The sequence below is a fragment of the Pleurodeles waltl genome, chromosome 11 (assembly GCF_031143425.1).
Source record: "Pleurodeles waltl isolate 20211129_DDA chromosome 11, aPleWal1.hap1.20221129, whole genome shotgun sequence".
NCBI classification, from domain to species: domain Eukaryota; kingdom Metazoa; phylum Chordata; class Amphibia; order Caudata; family Salamandridae; genus Pleurodeles; species Pleurodeles waltl.
The window spans coordinates 139,517,760-139,536,282 of record NC_090450.1 but is presented as its reverse complement, the minus strand read 5'-3'; the positions used below and the strand labels follow the sequence as shown (position 1 = coordinate 139,536,282).

Sequence of the window (18,523 nt, the reverse complement as noted above, 5' to 3'; positions counted from 1 at the left end):
CTCTCCTTCAGACTTGCACTCCCCACTCCTACACCCACATCACCCTGCCTCTCAAAGACCCCCACTGGGTCACCATCCACAAACGGGTGCTCTTCAAACTTCTCACGCACACAAAGCCTAGTACAACATCAGTCCATCTAACCTCAATAATCACATTAATTTCCATATACCTACCTTCTCTCAGCTGGACTCTACTCTCCCGCATCCCCTGCATATGCAGAACCAGATCCAGCTCCTGGGCCTCCTCTTACCTAGCTCCCAATGCATGGAATGACCTACCTCTGCACTTCAGAACCACTTTCTCATTTCTTCAGTTTCGCAAGATATTGAAGACCGAGCTCTTCGCCTGATCTCTGCCCATGACACTCTCTTTTAGCTCATTGATACCCCCCCCCCCCGGGTAAGTTGTGTGCTGTACAAAAACATAACATAACTTCTTTTTCACCAGTATGTTGAGCATCAGGGAAACAGTTGAATTTTAAATGCTTAAACCTATTTTATTGAACCACTGAGCAAGAGATAGCGCTCCTGATTAGTAGAACCGGGATGTGAAACTTGGGCATTTTTTTGTTTTTCAAATAAATCAGTACCTGGAAAGTTACATTTGCAAAAGATATCGTGTAGAACTTTTAATTTTGAGCATCTATTTGTAATTCAGTTTTATTCTTCTGCTGACAGAATCTGCTTCCGCATTCTGGATGTCAGGCTCGTGAATTGTTTTGATGTGCAGCTTCTTCGCATTTGGCCACTTGCAAATTGCTTGGGTGTCTAGAGATATAGCTTGATGTCATACATTGTTGCATTGTCCATTTAAGAAAACAGGGACTATGTTCCCAAACCTTTGTGGAAAAGACTTGAAGGCTTAATGGACTGCCATCCGCTGTAGAAGGTTGATGGGATCTTTTCTTTGGCTTCCCATACGCCTTGAACTTGTAGTCCATTGTTGTGTCCTCCCCAACATTGGTCTAAGGGGCCTGAAATGATCCCTAATATAAGCATGCAAAATGTGCCTCTGTATCCCTCTGTTGAAAAGTGAAAAAGATCAGTAATTTAGTTGCAGATGGACCCTCAAAGACCTTGACCACAGTACCACTGCACATGTTACATGAGTTGATAGGTACCCGCTGAATCCCCAACCCAGCAAAGAGGCATCTTTCATAATGGGCGGGAAGGAGACTCTGATTGCAAAGGCACTCTTCAATAGGTTTATCAGTACTGCCATTGAGAGGAATCATGTGCTGCTTGTTTGAGAGTTAACTTGTCCTCCCACCTGCCCTGCTCAGGAGCGGACTCCAATGGTGGTCCAATCATTGCTGCAGTGGCCTCATCCTCTGACTGGTATTCAGAACAAGATAGATGTTGGATGCCATCAAGCCCACTAGGGAAGAAAGTGGACAGGCTTTTAAATGTTTAATTTATTTTAAGTTTATGAAACACACTTCAGGCAAATAGAACACTGTCTCTCCTCCAAAAGATAAGATTTTGCTGATAAGTAATCTGTGGTTGCTTCCCAGATAATGGTGGATGGTACCGGAATTGCTGCAGATTTGAATGATTGACATTGAATCTTGCCTGCAGAGGTACCAAAACTGCAATCTTGTAATGATTCTAGACTTCTTGAGGTATTGTTGCGTTGAAGAGCCAGCCTACCTGGTAGGGATGGCCGAAAATTTAAATTTGTATGAGATAGGCTCCGACCACCGCCATGTACTTAAAAAAGGTTTGTTGACGACATGAAACTAAAAGGTAGAACTTAGTACTAGTAAATTATGTTTCCTAATAGAAACTTCGGAAATATCTGATGCTTCTGAATGATGGGGATTTGTAGATCTATGGCACATATCCAATTTCCTTGATGGTGATAGGGAGAGATCTAGTGAAGTGCCAATGTTTTACGAACAAAATTGAAGAAATTTAGGAAGAATACGTGACTGCTTTGAGAGATAATGCTAGTTAATCTAGAACATCATGCTAATATAGGGTGATTTGTATATATAGAATAATGTACTCTAGAATAATGATGTGGTGGTGATTGTTGCCAGTGATGATGCTGTGACCTTTGACTAAGACTCTTGGAGTTCTTGGTCTGCCTCCCAAATACCTCTGGCTCCTTAAAGGCATCAAAGGTACATCAGTAAGAGATGGCAGTTCAGGTGATGGAGATGCCACAGATGAAGCAGGCCAGTAGGTAGAAGAAACGACCATAGACACTGGAGAAAGATGTATGGGAGAAACGGTATGTTCTAGTGACAGAGCTGGAGGGTTGCAGCTGAAAATCATTCTGTTATTAGAATGTGTCATGGGGTATTTGAAATCAAGCACTCACCTTTTTTGTATTTGCAGACCCATTTTGCTATCTTTGACATCATATTACAAGGTAGATGAGGTGTGTAATTTTTTTACTTCCTCTGATCTTTCTTTGGATATTCCCCCCCCACCCCCCAGGGTCCTTGGTAGTCGTGGAAAAAGCAAAGGTAGAGGCTGCACCCTGTTCATGCCTTTCAGGTCCTCTGTACTCCTCTTCACACCTTGAAGCTCTTACCGCCTAGGTGTTCTCCCTGTCCTGCAGGGGTCAAGGTGATAAGAATCAAATATGCATGCAGTAAGTACTTCATAAGAGTCTGGGCTTTTTTCTCATACGTGGGACACTTGTCAAAATAGTATGAGATTTTGGAAGGGAAAAAGAATCTTGCTAAGGAGCAGAAAAAAGATCTTTTACCTAAAAGACGTTGAGCAACGGTGTTTTGTAAAGGTTTAGAAAGGTAAAAACCTGGATTCCGGAGCATAATGCTGCAGAATCCAGTTAGAAAGGGCTGGAAAAATTACAGACAACTGTCTCATTTAGGGCATGATAGGATAGTGGTTACATGTTGCTTGTTAAAGAAGCAGCACAGAGTTTATTTTACGCAAGATGTGGCCTATTAGGTTACGTTATCCGTATTGTCTCCTAAACTGCTTTTAAAAAAGATATGTGAAAGTTTTCTGGTCATGGTTTGTTTTTAGTGACTGTTTCTTAGAAGACTTTATTTTTTTAAAGTAAATAGATTCTGAAATTGACAATATAGCCTTTCATAGGCTACTAAAACACTTTTTTTTTTTCTTGGCCTTTGACCAGTTTTCAAAACTTGTACTTCAGTGGGTTCAGCTGTTGGCCTCACAGACCAATTTGGAGACTCATGCAGTCACTCACAGACCCACTCAGAAACTCATGTACTCAATCACAGATGCACTCACAGACCCACGCACCCACTCAGACTCGCACAGTTGCTCACAGACCCACTCAGACTCGCACACTCGCTCACAGACCCACGCACCCACTCAGACCTACTCAGACATTCACACTCACTAACAGATCCACTCAGATACCCACTCACACACCCACTTTGACACCAGAGACTCTCATACTTACTCTCGCACCCAGACACATTATCACACACCCTCCCAAACCCAGAGACACCCTCTCACACCTAATCTCACACCCAGAGAGACAGGCCCTGCGGCACTGGGTTGGGTGTTTATGGGGTGTTAGTTCAACTAGCTATAACTCGCACCATAAGGTAACTATATCTCGCGTCCTCACCTTGCACTGCAAACTACGGCCTGTATTACAGCACTCATGATGACTTTTACATTGTCATTAAAAATATCAGTGAAACATTAGCAGTCAAAATATTGAATAAAAACTGTGCATGGTGTGGGCGCAAGTTAGTTACTATAACTGCTGAATTTCTATGGTTTTGTGCGAGTAAATTGAGAACCTAACTTTAACGTCCCCGTAACTTTTTTTTTTTTTTTTTTTTTTATAAAGTAAATTTCTTTGTTTTTTTTGTTTTAAATACTAGTTCCCCACTATAACGTCCCTGTAACCTTTACACTTTTTTTTGTAACTTAAAAAAAACAAAACATATATGTGTTTTATATATGTGTGTGTGTGTATATTTATATGTATGTGTATATATTTATATATACACACACACACACAAAAAAAAAACAAAGGCTACAGGGACATTATAGTTGGGTTAAGAATTTACACACAAAAAAACCATAGAAATTCAGCACTTATGCAGTTATAGTTGGTAACTCAAGAAACTATAACTCGTGCCCTAAAGTAACTGTAACTCTCCCCCCCGCCACGCACTGTTTTATCATCAGTAATTTCACTGCTTATGTTACTATGATATTATTAATGATGTCATAGAAGATATAATGAGTAATGTAATATGTGGGGTAACTAGTGAAAGCTGCCAGGTGAGGGGCCCACATGCTCCTCACTAGTCCAATTTTATTAAACATATCCCCACAAAACTTGGCCCACCCTGGGGGGCAAATAAAAAAAAAACAAGCGCCGGAACCTCTGCCAATTTTTTTTTTTTTTTTTTTGTAATTTTTTTTAAAAAACATTTTTGGTCTGCACCACAAGACCTAGGGGTGCCAGAGTATTCCTACCCTACCCACTTATTGATTTAAAAAAAAAAAAAAATATATATATATATTGTTTTTTCTTGAGACTTGGATGAGTCAAGTCGCAAGATGGCTGCCAACACTTATGGTTGAAGTGGTGGCCACCAATCAGATCTGAGCAGGAGATATGTTGGATCCATGGAGAATTTGTGTTCCTATTTATCTATTTCTTCTGTTTTTTCCTGTTTTTTCCCCAAATAATATATATATAAAAAGCATCTTTCCTTAATTTAAAACAATCATTGGTTTTCTCTGCCTGGGAGACACTATTCAGTGTTCATGACTAATAATGCTCCCGTGGGGAGAAGTTTGTGTTGCCGTAGGGTCAGATGTACTTTCAAGTGTAAATCCGATAGAAGTGTATATGTTTGACCTTTTCAGAGGTCCTGAACAACTCTTTGGGGATGAGTTGCTATTTGCTCAGTTACCCATAACATGTAGATTTCAGTGGTTTTTAGGTTTTGTTTTTCAACCTTATTGCCTCTTTACTTGTGTGTTCCTTCATAAAAGGTCTGTCTTTTTTATTTTATTTTTATTTATTTTTTATTTTATGTTAATTTCTTTCGAACATAAGAAACATGAATTTTTTTTTCAACATTTTTCACTTCTGCATTTAATATTCATTTTGTGCTGGGATTTAGAATTTGTTTATACTTTCAACACTTTGTGATTACTTTGATGTTACTTGTTTTTTTTTCTGTGAAAGCCTCATTTGTAGATTGTTTCGACACACCTTGAATCTAGCACTCACTATTCAAAAATATTAATAAACAAAATTCTTCTTTCTCCTGCCTTGGATCTTTGATAGTTACCATTCTGTAAAACTGCCAGTGTTTGTGATCTGAGAGACATTTTCAAATAATTTCATCCTCATACATGTGCTCACAAACCTTTCTTTCTGTCAAAAATACATTTTAAGAAATAAGACATTTGTAGCCTATTTACAGCTGCAGTAGCCAAATTGAATACCAAATAATTTAATAAATACTAAAGTACTGAACATTTAACGGATATAACTGAATTTAGCTATTTATGGCTCCATTTTCCACTAAAGGAGATGTTATTATTAAGATTAAACTTAATTTAATAAACAAGTTGACAAAGTGGTAAGAGTTGATTGATGTGTTGAGGTAATAGTTGTACAAGAAGTAATGGTAGAAGCAGTTGGGACAAATATCCTGTTTGCATGGTCAGCAACTTAGTGATTAACAGATGAACTTTCTTACATTTTTCTTTACTTTCAGGATAAACCCAAACCAAAGGAAACTGCCGTTACACCAAATGTTCGGTTTCCGAAGAAGAAGAAAACAAATTGGCGTCAAGTTGAACTGAAAGAAGAGCCTAAAATTGAACCTATACAAGACTACTATTGTACGGATGGGGATTTTTTTTATTTTTTATAAAGCATAATAAACTTTAACTGGTGAATGTAAATGGCGGTAATACAGATAAGTGCACCCAAATTCTTGATTGATTTGTGCATGTTTGAATAGAAGATCGAGCACAAATTGAATTTGTAGGTTTGGTATTTTAATGCATTGATATGTGATAGAGTAGCTCAAAGCATTATGAAGTTGATTTTCTCTCTTTGCAACCTCCAGACGATCACTTATTCAAGGCGTTACTTCACAAAAAAACTGCAAACTGTCCTTTTTTCTGACTTCTGCCTTTCCCCTTAAAATACCTGCCATCTCAATAACCTTCTTCCATAATCTGATCTTCAGTGTACTTGCACTTGCCTGCCATGACTACTTGTGATTACATTGACCAGTGTTTCTATCCAGTTCACCATTACCGATTAACTTGTTACTGTAAACACTACCTCTATGGCAGTACTTGAACATTCCTTTAACATGGCATCATTTTATAATGCTCTTTTCTGAGCAGATTATGCTTCTAAATGTAATCATTGCTAACGGTCCATGTCCAAAGTAAATCACTGGACTTTTTTCAAGGCCATGTTTGCCCTAAAGATACACCCTTTTAAAATAAAGAATTATGCCTATTGTACATAAATTGAGATTTAGCTGTTGGATGCAGTTGGTGGTTTTTGTTTGTCTTGAAAACTTGCGATTGGTTAACTGAAAACTACTTAATTTCTACTGCAATTGGTCTTAGTAACTACATATACTATGGTTATGTGTTGTAGTTAATGGGAGCAGTACTCTAAGAAAAAAAGTGGCGGGCATAAAATTGGAAGAGTTGTAAGGTCCAGTGTACTCACTCCCAAAATGAACCAAATATACAGAAAAGGTGCGCCGTTACAGAATTTGAGGCTCCACTCTACCGATTGGAGTGGGAGATGATATTGATCTAATTTACACTGAGTATTCTCACTCTTTTAGCGAGGATTAGGGATTATATGTTGGGTCCTGATGAGACGCCGCTAGATCCTTGTGATGACATAGGCAAGAAACATGTTGACCATAGGTTCTGTAGTGTAGGGAACATACACAGCCTTTTCATACATACACCAACAGTTGAGGTGTTAAGCATGCACATCTTAACTTTATAGGGAACCAGACCATTATGTTCTGTAAGCACTCTTCTCCCCCCCCCCCCCCCCCCCACACACACACACACACACACACTTTCACCAATGACATCTTCTTAAGAAAAGATCTCTGGCAAAGAGCCCTCTTGAAGGGCCCGTCGGGCATTGCAGTGCCCGCCTGAAGAGAAGCATGGCTAGATGATGAAGCATGTCACATAATGGTGAGTGAGGGCTCCTGTTCCCAAATATCTAACACCAGTGGGGAATCAAGACTCCCACCCCAATTGGTAGAGTGGACCCTTAAATCTCCGAATGGCGCACCTTTTCTGCATATTTGGTTAATGTGAGCAGACCTGAACACGGATAATGTGAAAGTGTGAGTGTAATTTATAGGAAATGCTCTTGTTACTGTTGTATCTTGTGAAATGTGATCATTTATATATGTTCTCATACATGGAACAGACAGTAGCTCGAAGGTCCAACCGCAACTGCTTTGTTGCTGTTAAATTCCTTGCCAGTGTCCATTTGTGCATAGAACGGACACTTGCAAGGAATCAAACAGCAAAGAGGCTATTGTAGTTGGAGCTCCAAACCAGATGGAGTGACATGCAATAGGTAATATGAACCATTAACTTTAGTTGTTTCCGTTACCTGCTGTCTTGGTTCATTTATACATAACAGCGAGTAAACCTGTGGAGGCTTGGTAAGGGGCAGGTGTGTTGAAGAAATAGATTAATAGTGAAACAACCGTTCTGTGTTGATTTTGTTCCATTATTTCTTTCCTTCCCCTTCCTTTCCAGTGGATTCTTATGATAAAGAACAATTGATTCAATGTCCATATGATGCTAATCATCAAATCAGGGCCTGCAGGTTTCCATACCACATTATAAAGTGCAGAAAGGTAAGCAAGTTCTAAGGTGATTGTCAAATCACCTATAATTGTGTTAATGCAATTGTTGAATCGGTGTGTTTTTGTTGGTGTTTTTTTTTTTTTTTTTTTTACATCTGTCAAATTTCAACAAATGTGTACACAGATGGCCCTATAAGCCCTAACCAACCTAGGCTACGTTACAGAGGAAGGTGGGGAAGGTAAGATCTAAAACTGATAATGACCCAACTACTGTATAAAATGCCTTTCACCACTTGCACCCAGGCAATTTGCCCTAGGGTCTAGAGAGTCCCTCAACATACACTCAACTTATTCTTCTGCCTCAGCTCAGTTAGTTATTGATCCACTTTACCTGGTACTCCAGATTCCCTTCCTCCTACTTTCCGCTAGACTATACTTCCCAATTAAGGCATTAACTTTGAATTGCTGGTCGGTGTTTAGGATTGACAAGCGCATTCCTCTATTTTAAGGCCCATTGATTTTTAATGCGGGGACGAACCCGATTGTAGGTGACAAGCAGACAATTTTGAACATGAGATAATCGCCCTGTGCAGATCACAGATAAAATGTCCAGTCCTATGGTATAACCAGTCGCTGCCAAGACTGTCGGTCTTCAACAGTCTGATGAGGTGGTAGTCGCACTCAGCAAAGGGTGATGCATAAGGTGTGTCCTTCAAGACCACAAGCCTAGCTCTTGGTCCCTTTAGATGCCATTCTGGGTCCTCTATGTACATGCATGATTGTCTTGCACAGAAGCCAAAAATACCCGTCCGGGGCGTGGAATTTAATAGAATATCTGGTTGTCCATGGGACAGGTTGTTTTATAAATCTACTTGTCTTGTTAAACAATCTGCTTGTCCCTTTGGTACCATGCAGTGCAGCAACAAATTATGGCAATAATCTCATTATATAAGAGCGCTGATAATAGCCTTTGATTAAGGGCTAATACTATAGTAGGGCTTGAATAGTAGCAATTTTCTTATTTTGCTAGCTTTCAGCAGATCTACATACTGGGGCTGGAGGAAGCAGTAAGTAATAGTTCCAGGCTTGGAATTCCTTTGAGTCTGTGCAAACCTACTAGCGTGCATGTTTCAAGGACTTTCACCAGCTCTTCTCTAATTGTTTCCCATACTGAGAAGGGTTGGAAATTTGCTTCTGACAAGGGCAGAAGTGGAAGTTCTTCGAGGGTTGTGGAAAAAAGTGGTTAGGGGGAAAAGTGAATTTCTAAACACCAAAATTTTTCACATGAGCAAACCTACACATTTATATTTGCTCATGCTAAAATACAATTCACATATTTCTCTTCCAGGGGATCCTCATCAATAGTCATAAACATTGAATATTCCCGCCCTTGTGCGGGGACCCCGGAGCATACATCAAATACACACATATAAAGTATGAAATATGCACGAAAAATATATATATAGCATTTTTAGTAGACATAACTTTCATACTAAACTCATATATACATGTGTAAAACGGCAATGCAGGCTATAATCATAAACAGGCTAAAATGCTTTATTTCTATGAAGTTTTTTTTTTTTTTATCATAATAAAAATTACAATAGAGAATAAATATCTACCCAAGCCCCCAAAACTGGGCTTAGGGAAATAAGCAGTAGTAATCACTTAGAGAAAAAAGAGAAAAAACTACATTGGAAAAACAATGGAGCATTCTTAGCCAATAGGCTGCATGCAGGTTAACACAGGAGAACCATAAAAACTTTGGCACCGTGCCTTTAAGACCCTGAGCACCTCCAGTATCCCACCATGCCTCAGGGGTGAAGGAGAGGTGACAGTTGGTTCACAGTTAGGGCAGTTCTTTTTTCCAGCTTCTTCTGAGAGGATCCTGGAGCATTGAGCTCTCAGTTTTTCTGAGTGTTTCTCAGAAAAATACTTTAAAACAGCGTTTTTTCCTGTTTTACTCAACATCTAACATCATTGTCTGAGTTTGGTAGTTTTTTCCTGACAGAAAAATGCCTTCCCTTTTTGTCAAATGCCCTTCTTGTGGGAAGAAGAAGGCCCGGCCCAGTCAGATCCACACACTCTTTGTATTGTGTGCCTGCCTCAGAGTCACTGCCCTGACACTTGCAAACACTGCAAGAATATGTCAAAGAGGACTCTGAATGACAGAGAAAAGATCAGGCTTCATGGGCTTCATGAGAGGCAGAAAACATCATCCTCTTCGCTTCCCAGGCAGCCAACAGGCCACTCTCAGGAGAGAATGGCTAGGTCGACTTCATCAGGTAGGAAAGTACCTGTTTGTTCCCCGTCGATGTCGTCGCTGCCACCATCTCACCGCCATAGATCGCCGTCGACGGCGACCCGCCCGACGTCGAAGGATACGACGTTGAGGGAACATGGCCATCGCAGGGGCATATCTCCGTCGACGGCAGCCCGCCGATCGACGTCGAGCCATCACTGGCGTTCCCGTTCGCCGCCGAAGACCTCACGCCCCCCGACGTCGAGAGACACGGCGTCGAGATCACCACGACGGCAAGAGCGACATCCGCCGTCTGCCTCCCACCGCTCCACGTCGAGGCACACAATGGCGAGTAGGTCGAGGTCCAAAGATCGCCGTTCGACGTCAAGACACTCTACGTCGAGGCACTCAACGTCGAGACACTCAACGTCGAGGCAAGCACAACCGGTGGGGCGCCCTTCGACGTCGGCACAGCCGTTGACGTCGACACAGGTTTTACCTGTCTCGCAGGGAGTAGAACATCGCCTCCCTCCAGCAGACCAGGCCGCACCATCTCCAGTGGTCTCCATACGGAGCGATTCATCTAGTTCGAGAGCGGCATCATCGGGGCATGTTTTACCCATCAACTTATCACCAAGATGGTTGGAGAGCCTTAATAGACCAGCGGCCTCCCCGGATTCGCAGTATTCACGAATGTACTCGCCTACTGCCTCTCTTCCGAGAACACCATCACCTACAGCGCGGGCAGGACAGGTTAGTTCTGCTCCGCGTCAACCGACCACGAGGCCTGGGCGCTCTGTTACAGCGTCTCGCAGCAGGTCACGTTCCCAGCGACGATCTAGGTCAAGATCACGACACAGAAGATCGCCCTCTTGGTCGTCGTCAGGATCATCAGTCGGGTGTTACTCCCCCACCTTAACAGATTCTCCGCCAGCTCGGGTCTCACCGGTGGATGACATCACCACTTTTAATGAGGTGCTTTTAAGGGGAGCGCAGAAGTTAAATATAGAGGTTCCAGAACCATCTACCTGCTCGTCAGTCATTTTTGAGACTCTGCAACATAGAACAGCTTCAAAAAAGCTACGGCCGCTAGTGCCTGGTCTGTTGCAGCCGACCATGGACACTTTTTTGACTCCAGCCACCCTCAAATCTGCTCCGGCGAGGATTTTGAAAAAAATATAAAGCGCCTGAACAGGACCTTTTATTTCTAAGAACGGATCCGCCACCGGACTCTGTAATATTGGCCGCAGCACGAAAAACCTACTCTGTGGCATCATCCTCCACGGTCCCACCGGACAAAGAGAGCAGGCATCTTGACTCTCTGGGGACAAAAATTTGCGGCACGGCGGCATCCATAATCAAGGTCTCCAGCTCTTCTGCACTCCTGGGCAGGTATGACCATTCTCTGTGGGACTCCCTCAACAGGTTCACAGAAAGGTTGCCCAGGGAAGACAGACAGGACTTCCAAGAAATCCTGCAAGAGGGATGTCTGGTATCCAACCAAGTCATCAGCGCAGCGGCGGATGGAGCAGACTTAGCTGCGCATGGGTACGCACATGGAATCTGTGCAAAAAGGTCTTCCTGGCTGAGGCTGACTGGTTTAAAACAGGAAGCTCAACAGCGCATCTTAAATCTCCCTTTCAACGGGAACTCGCTGTTTGGTACCCATACGGATGACGAAATGGCCCTCATGAAGACCGAAGTGGACACCATGAGGGCAGTAGGCCTGGAGAGGAAGAAGGCCTTATGACAGGCGCCCTTACCAGCAGAGGGTTCGAACACCTCACTGGTCCCAGAGGTCACAGCAAAGGCAGGGACACCCTCTTTTTCAGGCTCGTAAGGCCACAAGGGAACGAGGGTCAAGTAGACCTCAGCAGTCCACACCGAAAGCGCCGGCCAAACAATGAGATCTCGCTTCCCTCGACATTGTACACCACTCCGGTGGGGGGAAGTATCACAGATTTTCTTCACGAGTGGCACTCTATCACAAAAGACAAATGGGTGCTCAACATTGTTGAAAATGGCTACTCTCTTCTTTTCAGACAACCTCCACCGCACTTGCCACCAGCCAAATGCAATCCATCTCATCTCAACCTGCTGCGCAAAGAGGCTCTCGCCCTCTTACAAAAGAAGGCAATAGAAAAGGTTCCACTTGCGCACAGAGGAAAGGGGGTTTACTCCCGTTATTTTCTAGTGGCGAAAAAAGGCTGAGACGGCGTTTTCAGACCAATTCTGGACTTGCGGCTGCTGAACAAGTACATAAGAAAACAGAAGTTCAGGATGCTGGCTCTTCACCAGATTTTCCCTCAACTACATCAGGGAGACTGGATGTGCTCCATCGACCTGCAGGATACATATTTTCACATCCCGATAGCTCCCAAGCATCAGAAATTCTTGCGCTTCCAGATAGCCTCACAACACTATCAGTTCAGAGTGCTACCATTCGGCCTGAAGTCTGCCCCCGCGTCTTCTCGAAATGTGTGGCAGTGGTAGCGGCACATCTTCGAAAACAAAAAATCTTCGTCTACCCATACCTAGACGACTGGTTACTGAAAGCTTCCTCTCCGGATCAGGCGAGAAGCCATCGGGACATTGTGCTCAAGGTTTTCGAGTCTCTAGGTCTTCAAGTCAACTACCAAAAGTCCACCTTGATTCCAACACAGAACCTCCACTACCTGGGAGCTATACTAAACACAGAGCTCCAAAGAGTGTATCCTTCGGAGGAACGACTATTACCAATAAAGAGGAAGTGTCAAGACCTGTTAAAATCCGACGCACCAACGGCCCGTCAGGTGACATCTCTGCTGGGCTCCATGGCATCATGCATTTTCATTGTCCCAAATGCCAGGCTGCGCATGAGGCCCCTCCAAGAGGCGTTGGAGAACAACTGGAGCCAAAGGACAGGTCACTGGGAGGACCGAGTGCGGCTACCAATAGCGGCACGTCAGTCATTGCAATGGTGGATGCACAGACCTCACCTGTCAGTAGGTGCTCCGTTTCACCAGGTAATTCCATCCGACATTCTGGTAACGGATGCGTCTCTTCAGGGATGGGGGGGCTCATCTGGGTCCCCTTCAAGCTCAGGGCCTGTGGTCCGACAACGAAAAGAAGTACCACATCAATCTACTGGAGCTCAGAGCGGTCCATCTGACTCAAGTCTTTTGCTCCATCGATTCAGGGGAAGTCTCTCCTAATACAAACGGACAATACGACAACAATGTATTATCTGAACAGACAGGGGGGGAACGAGATCCCTACCCCTATCTAGAGAGTCCCAAACAATATGGCATTGGCTCCTGGCCAGAGGAATGTCGCTTACAGCGGTTCACCTGCCAGGTCAACAAAACGTGGAAGCAGATTTCCTGAGCAGGCACCTAGAGGATGCCCACGATTGGGTCCTACACGACAAAGTCGTCGAAGACATCTTCGCTCTATGAGGTCGGCCTCAATTGGATCTCTTCGCGGACGAAGTAAACAAGAAATGCCCAGACTTCGCATCCAGGTTCTACCGTCCGGGATCTCGAGGCAATGCCCTGTTGATCGACTGGCCCGGGATATTTCTCTACGCCTTTCCACCGATTCAACAAACTTTACAGATCCAGCACCAGAATGATTCTCATAGCACTGCAATGGCCACGTCAATTCTGGTACACAGATCTCCTCAACCTATCGGAACAACCTCACAGCAGGGGGCTGCCGTGCAGACCGGATCTTCTGAGCAGGATGGAGGGCAGGGTTCTGCATCCCAACCTACCCTCTCTGAGCTTGACAGCATGGCTCCTGAATTCCTGCAATATGGGCACCTAGGGCTCTCGCAGGAGTGCATGAACATCTTGAAAGAGTCCAGACGACCTTCCACGCGGTGTTCTTACGCTTTTAAGTGGAAGAGGTTCTACATATGGTGCTGTCAACAAGGTCAGAATCCCATACGGGCTCAGGAGGATGTCATATTGTCGTACTTACTTCATCTGGCAAAGTCCGGTCTGCAGGTATCATCTATTAAGGTACATTTGTCTGCCATTACAGCCTATCGTAAGTCACCTTCTCAGGAATCCTTCTTTACGAAACCAGTAGTCAAGGATTTCTTAGAAGGTTTGAAGAAAGTTTTTCCTCCTATTCGGAGACCCTCTCCTCCATGGGAACTGAACATAGTATTGTCAAAACTTATGGGCCCTCCTTTCGAACCTATACACAAAGCCTCTTTGCAACACCTTACGTGGAAGACAGCTTTTTTGGTAGCCATTACTTCCGCGAGGAGGGTCAGTGAAATTCAGGCTTTGTCTTCCAAAGAACCGTACACTGTTTTTCACGACAATAGAGTGGTTCTGCGAACTCACCCATCATTCCTACCGAAGGTGGTGTCAGAATTCCACATCTATCAGACTATCTCTTTACCGACTTTCTTCCCTAATCCGGAGACTCCGGCGGAGAAGGCGTTGCACTCCCTAGATTTGAAAATAGTGTTGAAACTTTATTTGGATAAAACAAAACTGATTAGACATTCCAACCACTTGTTTGTAAATTATGGTCATTTGAGGACAGGAGAGGCAGCATCTAAACAAACAATATCAAGATGGATAGTTTCTTGTATTGTTAATGCTTACCAGTTGGCTAACAAACAACTACTAGGTAGACCTAAAGCGCATTCCACAAGGGGAAAAGCGGCTACTGCTGCCCTCCTTAACAATGTTCCAATATCTGAGATTTGTAAGGCTGCTACATGGAAGTCTGTACATACATTTACTAGATATTACTGTTTGGACTCAGGTGCAAGAGCAGATGCCCAAGTGGGGCAGGCCTCTCTGAGAAATTTATTTGCATGATACATATCTCTTCCTGCACTTCTATTAGACAGTCCGCAGAGTTTAGGGATGGGCTTGCTAATCTATTCAATGTTTACGACTATTGATGAGGATCCCCTGAAAGAGAAGGATAAGTTACTTACCTGTAAATCCTAGTTCTCTTCCAGGGGTATCCTCATCAAAGTCATAAACAACCCACCCTCCTCCCCGGACGCACGTCTCCTAGAAGTGCAGGACAGACTGTCTTTCTAATCCGTTACGCAGGTTATCACCGTAAAAAAGTACTGACCTAACTGTGAACCAACTGTCACCTCTCCTTCACCCCTGAGGCATGGTGGGATACTGGAGGTACTCTTAAAGGCACGGTGCCAACGTTTTTATGGTTCTCCTGTGTTAACCTGCATGCAGCCTATTGGCTAAGAATGCTCCATTGTTTTTCAATGTAGTTTTTTCTCTTTTTTCTCTAAGTGATTACTACTGCTTATTTCCCTAAGCCCAGTTTTGGGGGCTTGGGTAGATATTTATTCTCTATTGTAATTTTTATTATGATAAAAAAAAAAAAAAACTTCATAGAAATAAAGCATTTTAGCCTGTTTATGATTATAGCCTGCATTGCCGTTTTACACATGTATATATGAGTTTAGTATGAAAGTTATGTCTACTAAAAATGCTATATATATATTTTTCGTGCATATTTCATACTTTATATGTGTGTATTTGATGTATGCTCCGGGGTCCCCGCACAAGGGCGGGAATATTCAATGTTTATGACTTTGATGAGGATACCCCTGGAAGAGAACTAGGATTTACAGGTAAGTAACTTATCCTTCCGGGTCTACTTTTATAAAGTCTAGTGAATCCATGAAAGCCGTAATTCTACACTAATGCAAAGATATATATATATATATATATATATATATATATATATATATATATATATATATATATATATATATACCATGGTTACATTATTGTGATTTTCTTTCAAAATTGGGCCTCTAATTAGATCTGGCCTTAATCAAGACCTTTTGTTTTTATTCAAATTGTATTTCTCTCTCTCTATTCATCTATCAACTGGCTTTACTGTGAGTGATAGCCTTCTGCACTTCCACAAGGAGCATATCGGCGCACACAGTAGTTTTGTTCAGTGCCAGTAACTACTGTGAAATTGTGAGCTTTTTGAGACAATTTAATTTTATTTTTTACCAGAGTTTGTTACAATGGTGAGGGTGTTTACAAAACCATGTCAAAACAAGGCACACAATGACAAAACCTAAACACTTGACCACCAGTGTCATATTGGTTGGCCTTGCCAATGCTATTTTCATTTCCATAATCTTTTTGAAACTGGTTGCACTGCTTTTCCATTATGAATATTTTTTGGAAATACTAGCGTGTATCAACACATTTTACAAAACGATGCTTCAAAGAAATTCTACCTAAAATTTCACAGTAGTTTAGCAAAACCTTTTCTTCCTACTTGCAGTTTTTTTCTGAACATTCTATTTTGAAAGCAAAGAACAATCAATCTTGCTTAGAAGGTTCTGCAAGCATTTGCATCCAATCAGATTATTCTGTGAGCATTATACCTAGCCTCAAATTGTTAACCTTTTCAAACGGGTGTACACATTTTTTACTGGAACCACTATCAGTAATGCAGTGTAAGCTTGCAACATTAATGTAGAGCGACACCCTAATAATAAATGCATTGCATTAATGAGCCATAAATACAAGTTCTAACACCATTAACACATGGTCACAAATATTACCTCAACTACAGGCAATTCCTTTCCCTGTAAACTGGCAGCCAAAGGGTTTGTGCTACAGGAGGTTGGCCTACTTGTCCCAAGGACAAGATCAATATGAAAACTTGTTGTCCTTGACCCCAAACAATATGTCCGGGGCGTCGGGCTATAGGAAATCACCTCCTAAACTCACCGCTGGGGACACCCATGGCAGAGATCTTTTCTGTTCGGTGTCTGAGTGGCAGCTAATTACAAAGGACAAATGAGTGCATCATAAGGTTTGAAATGGTTATGCGTCATGGTTTGAGACTTCACATGAGCATTTTCAGTTCAGTGTCAGGAACTTCTGCCCCAAAGGAGCAAGACCTACCATATAGAATTTGCTTTTGAAACAGTTGCTTGACTGCATATACTAAGAAAGGACTGCACAGCAAGATCAAGAGGAAGTAATGGCTGCTATTATGTGATCTTGTGTTGTTAGGGTCTGCTGTTCTCTTGACCGATTTAATGGTGGTGGCAGCAACAGCCTCCAGCATTAAAACAGACAACAGTAACTGAAATTCCCTACAAATCCAGGAACAATAGCTCATCAGGATATAGAACTTTGAGCTAAACTTCCTCACCAAACAGGCATTCTTCAGAAGCAGTACTTAGTAAAGTGGCCAGTGCCATCTATATGATGGGTACTAGTTGGACCTGGATTTAACAACATAGTAGAGTCCTTTCTAAAATTACTTCGGGATGGTAAACTAAAACTGAGTGTCTGTCCATTTCCTGTAAACAAATTAGAGCCTCAGCAAATGTTTCAAACCTTTGCAGAGGGAAGGCCCACATGAGTCTCTTACATGGCATATGGCTCAAAATTTTAAATCTTGGAAAATATCACTGTGAATTCGGTGGGATTTGCTAAAAGAAATAAATATTTATTTCAGCATTGTTGTGACGGTGGTATATAGAGATCATTCTGGTCTTCCCTTAGGGTAACAACTTTGCAACACTGCCAACAGCTGTCGAGCTAGGGGTACCCTGTGACACACTGAAGACAGGCTCTCTTTCATTTAAGTAGTGTTCTGACTTCTCACACAAAAAATAAATTAGAACCTGCTCCACCTCTCTTCCCCCAGTGGGAAATTCCTCTATATCCCAGTAGCTTCTGATCGTTCCAACCTGGATACTCTTGTTGCTGGATTCAGTCTCCACTGATTAGGGTTTACATGTATAAAGAACCAGTGTGCCATTCCTAATCACCATAGTATAACCTATAGTTCCTGATGAATACAATGACCAGTGGAAGTTGTCTTGCATTCTTCTTCACACCATTCAGCGCTGCACCAGAGTTGAGGTGGGGCAGTTTATAGACCCTGGAAGTATTTACTTATCTTCCTCGTAGGCTGTTCTGTTTGGCGATAGTATGTTTTCCACTTTTGATCATGTCTGTTTTCCAGTTAGTGGTGGTTATATCTGCTTCTTCCTCCTTTAAAACCTAGCCAGACCTCCCTATTTGGCTGTGTTACCATTATGGAAGCTAGAAACTCTTATCTGATTCCATAAGTTGTGAGACCCTTGGCTGCCCCCCTCTGAGTGGTATTGTGGCACTTCTCCTTCAAGTTTCCCTAAAGATAGAAGGACGTCCTACAAGAGCTTTGAACATTACATAAGCTACCTCAGTTTTTTTCTGCTGGTCACCATGATTGTAGATATGCAATGGTGGAATTCCTAGAAAGCAGTGTAGTGATAGTGTTAGATGCTGCATCCCTTTACCTGTTAAGTACTCGCTTTCCTGTACCCCGAGAACCACCTTCACAAAGAAGGCTCTCTACGTAGAGGAGCTTAAGATGTGCTCTGCGATCATTATATCCTCTGATTCATCTCCCAGCTAATGGCTGTGTGACTCACCCCCCATTACATAAATTCGATTGGGAGCAGGCT

At 42.5% G+C, this 18,523-nt stretch overlaps 1 protein-coding gene across 3 annotated transcripts in view; it reads left to right on the top strand.

The window, feature by feature from the left end:
* LOC138265504 (gametocyte-specific factor 1-like) overlaps positions 1 to 18,523 on the top strand; it is a 424,543-nt gene that overhangs the window by 39,426 nt on the left and 366,594 nt on the right. For all 3 annotated transcript variants that reach the window (XM_069213286.1, XM_069213284.1, XM_069213285.1), the window contains exons 3-4: positions 5,706 to 5,832; positions 7,756 to 7,856. In XM_069213286.1, coding sequence (XP_069069387.1) covers positions 5,706 to 5,832; positions 7,756 to 7,856 — 228 coding nt within the window. The remainder of the gene's footprint in view (positions 1 to 5,705; positions 5,833 to 7,755; positions 7,857 to 18,523) is intronic.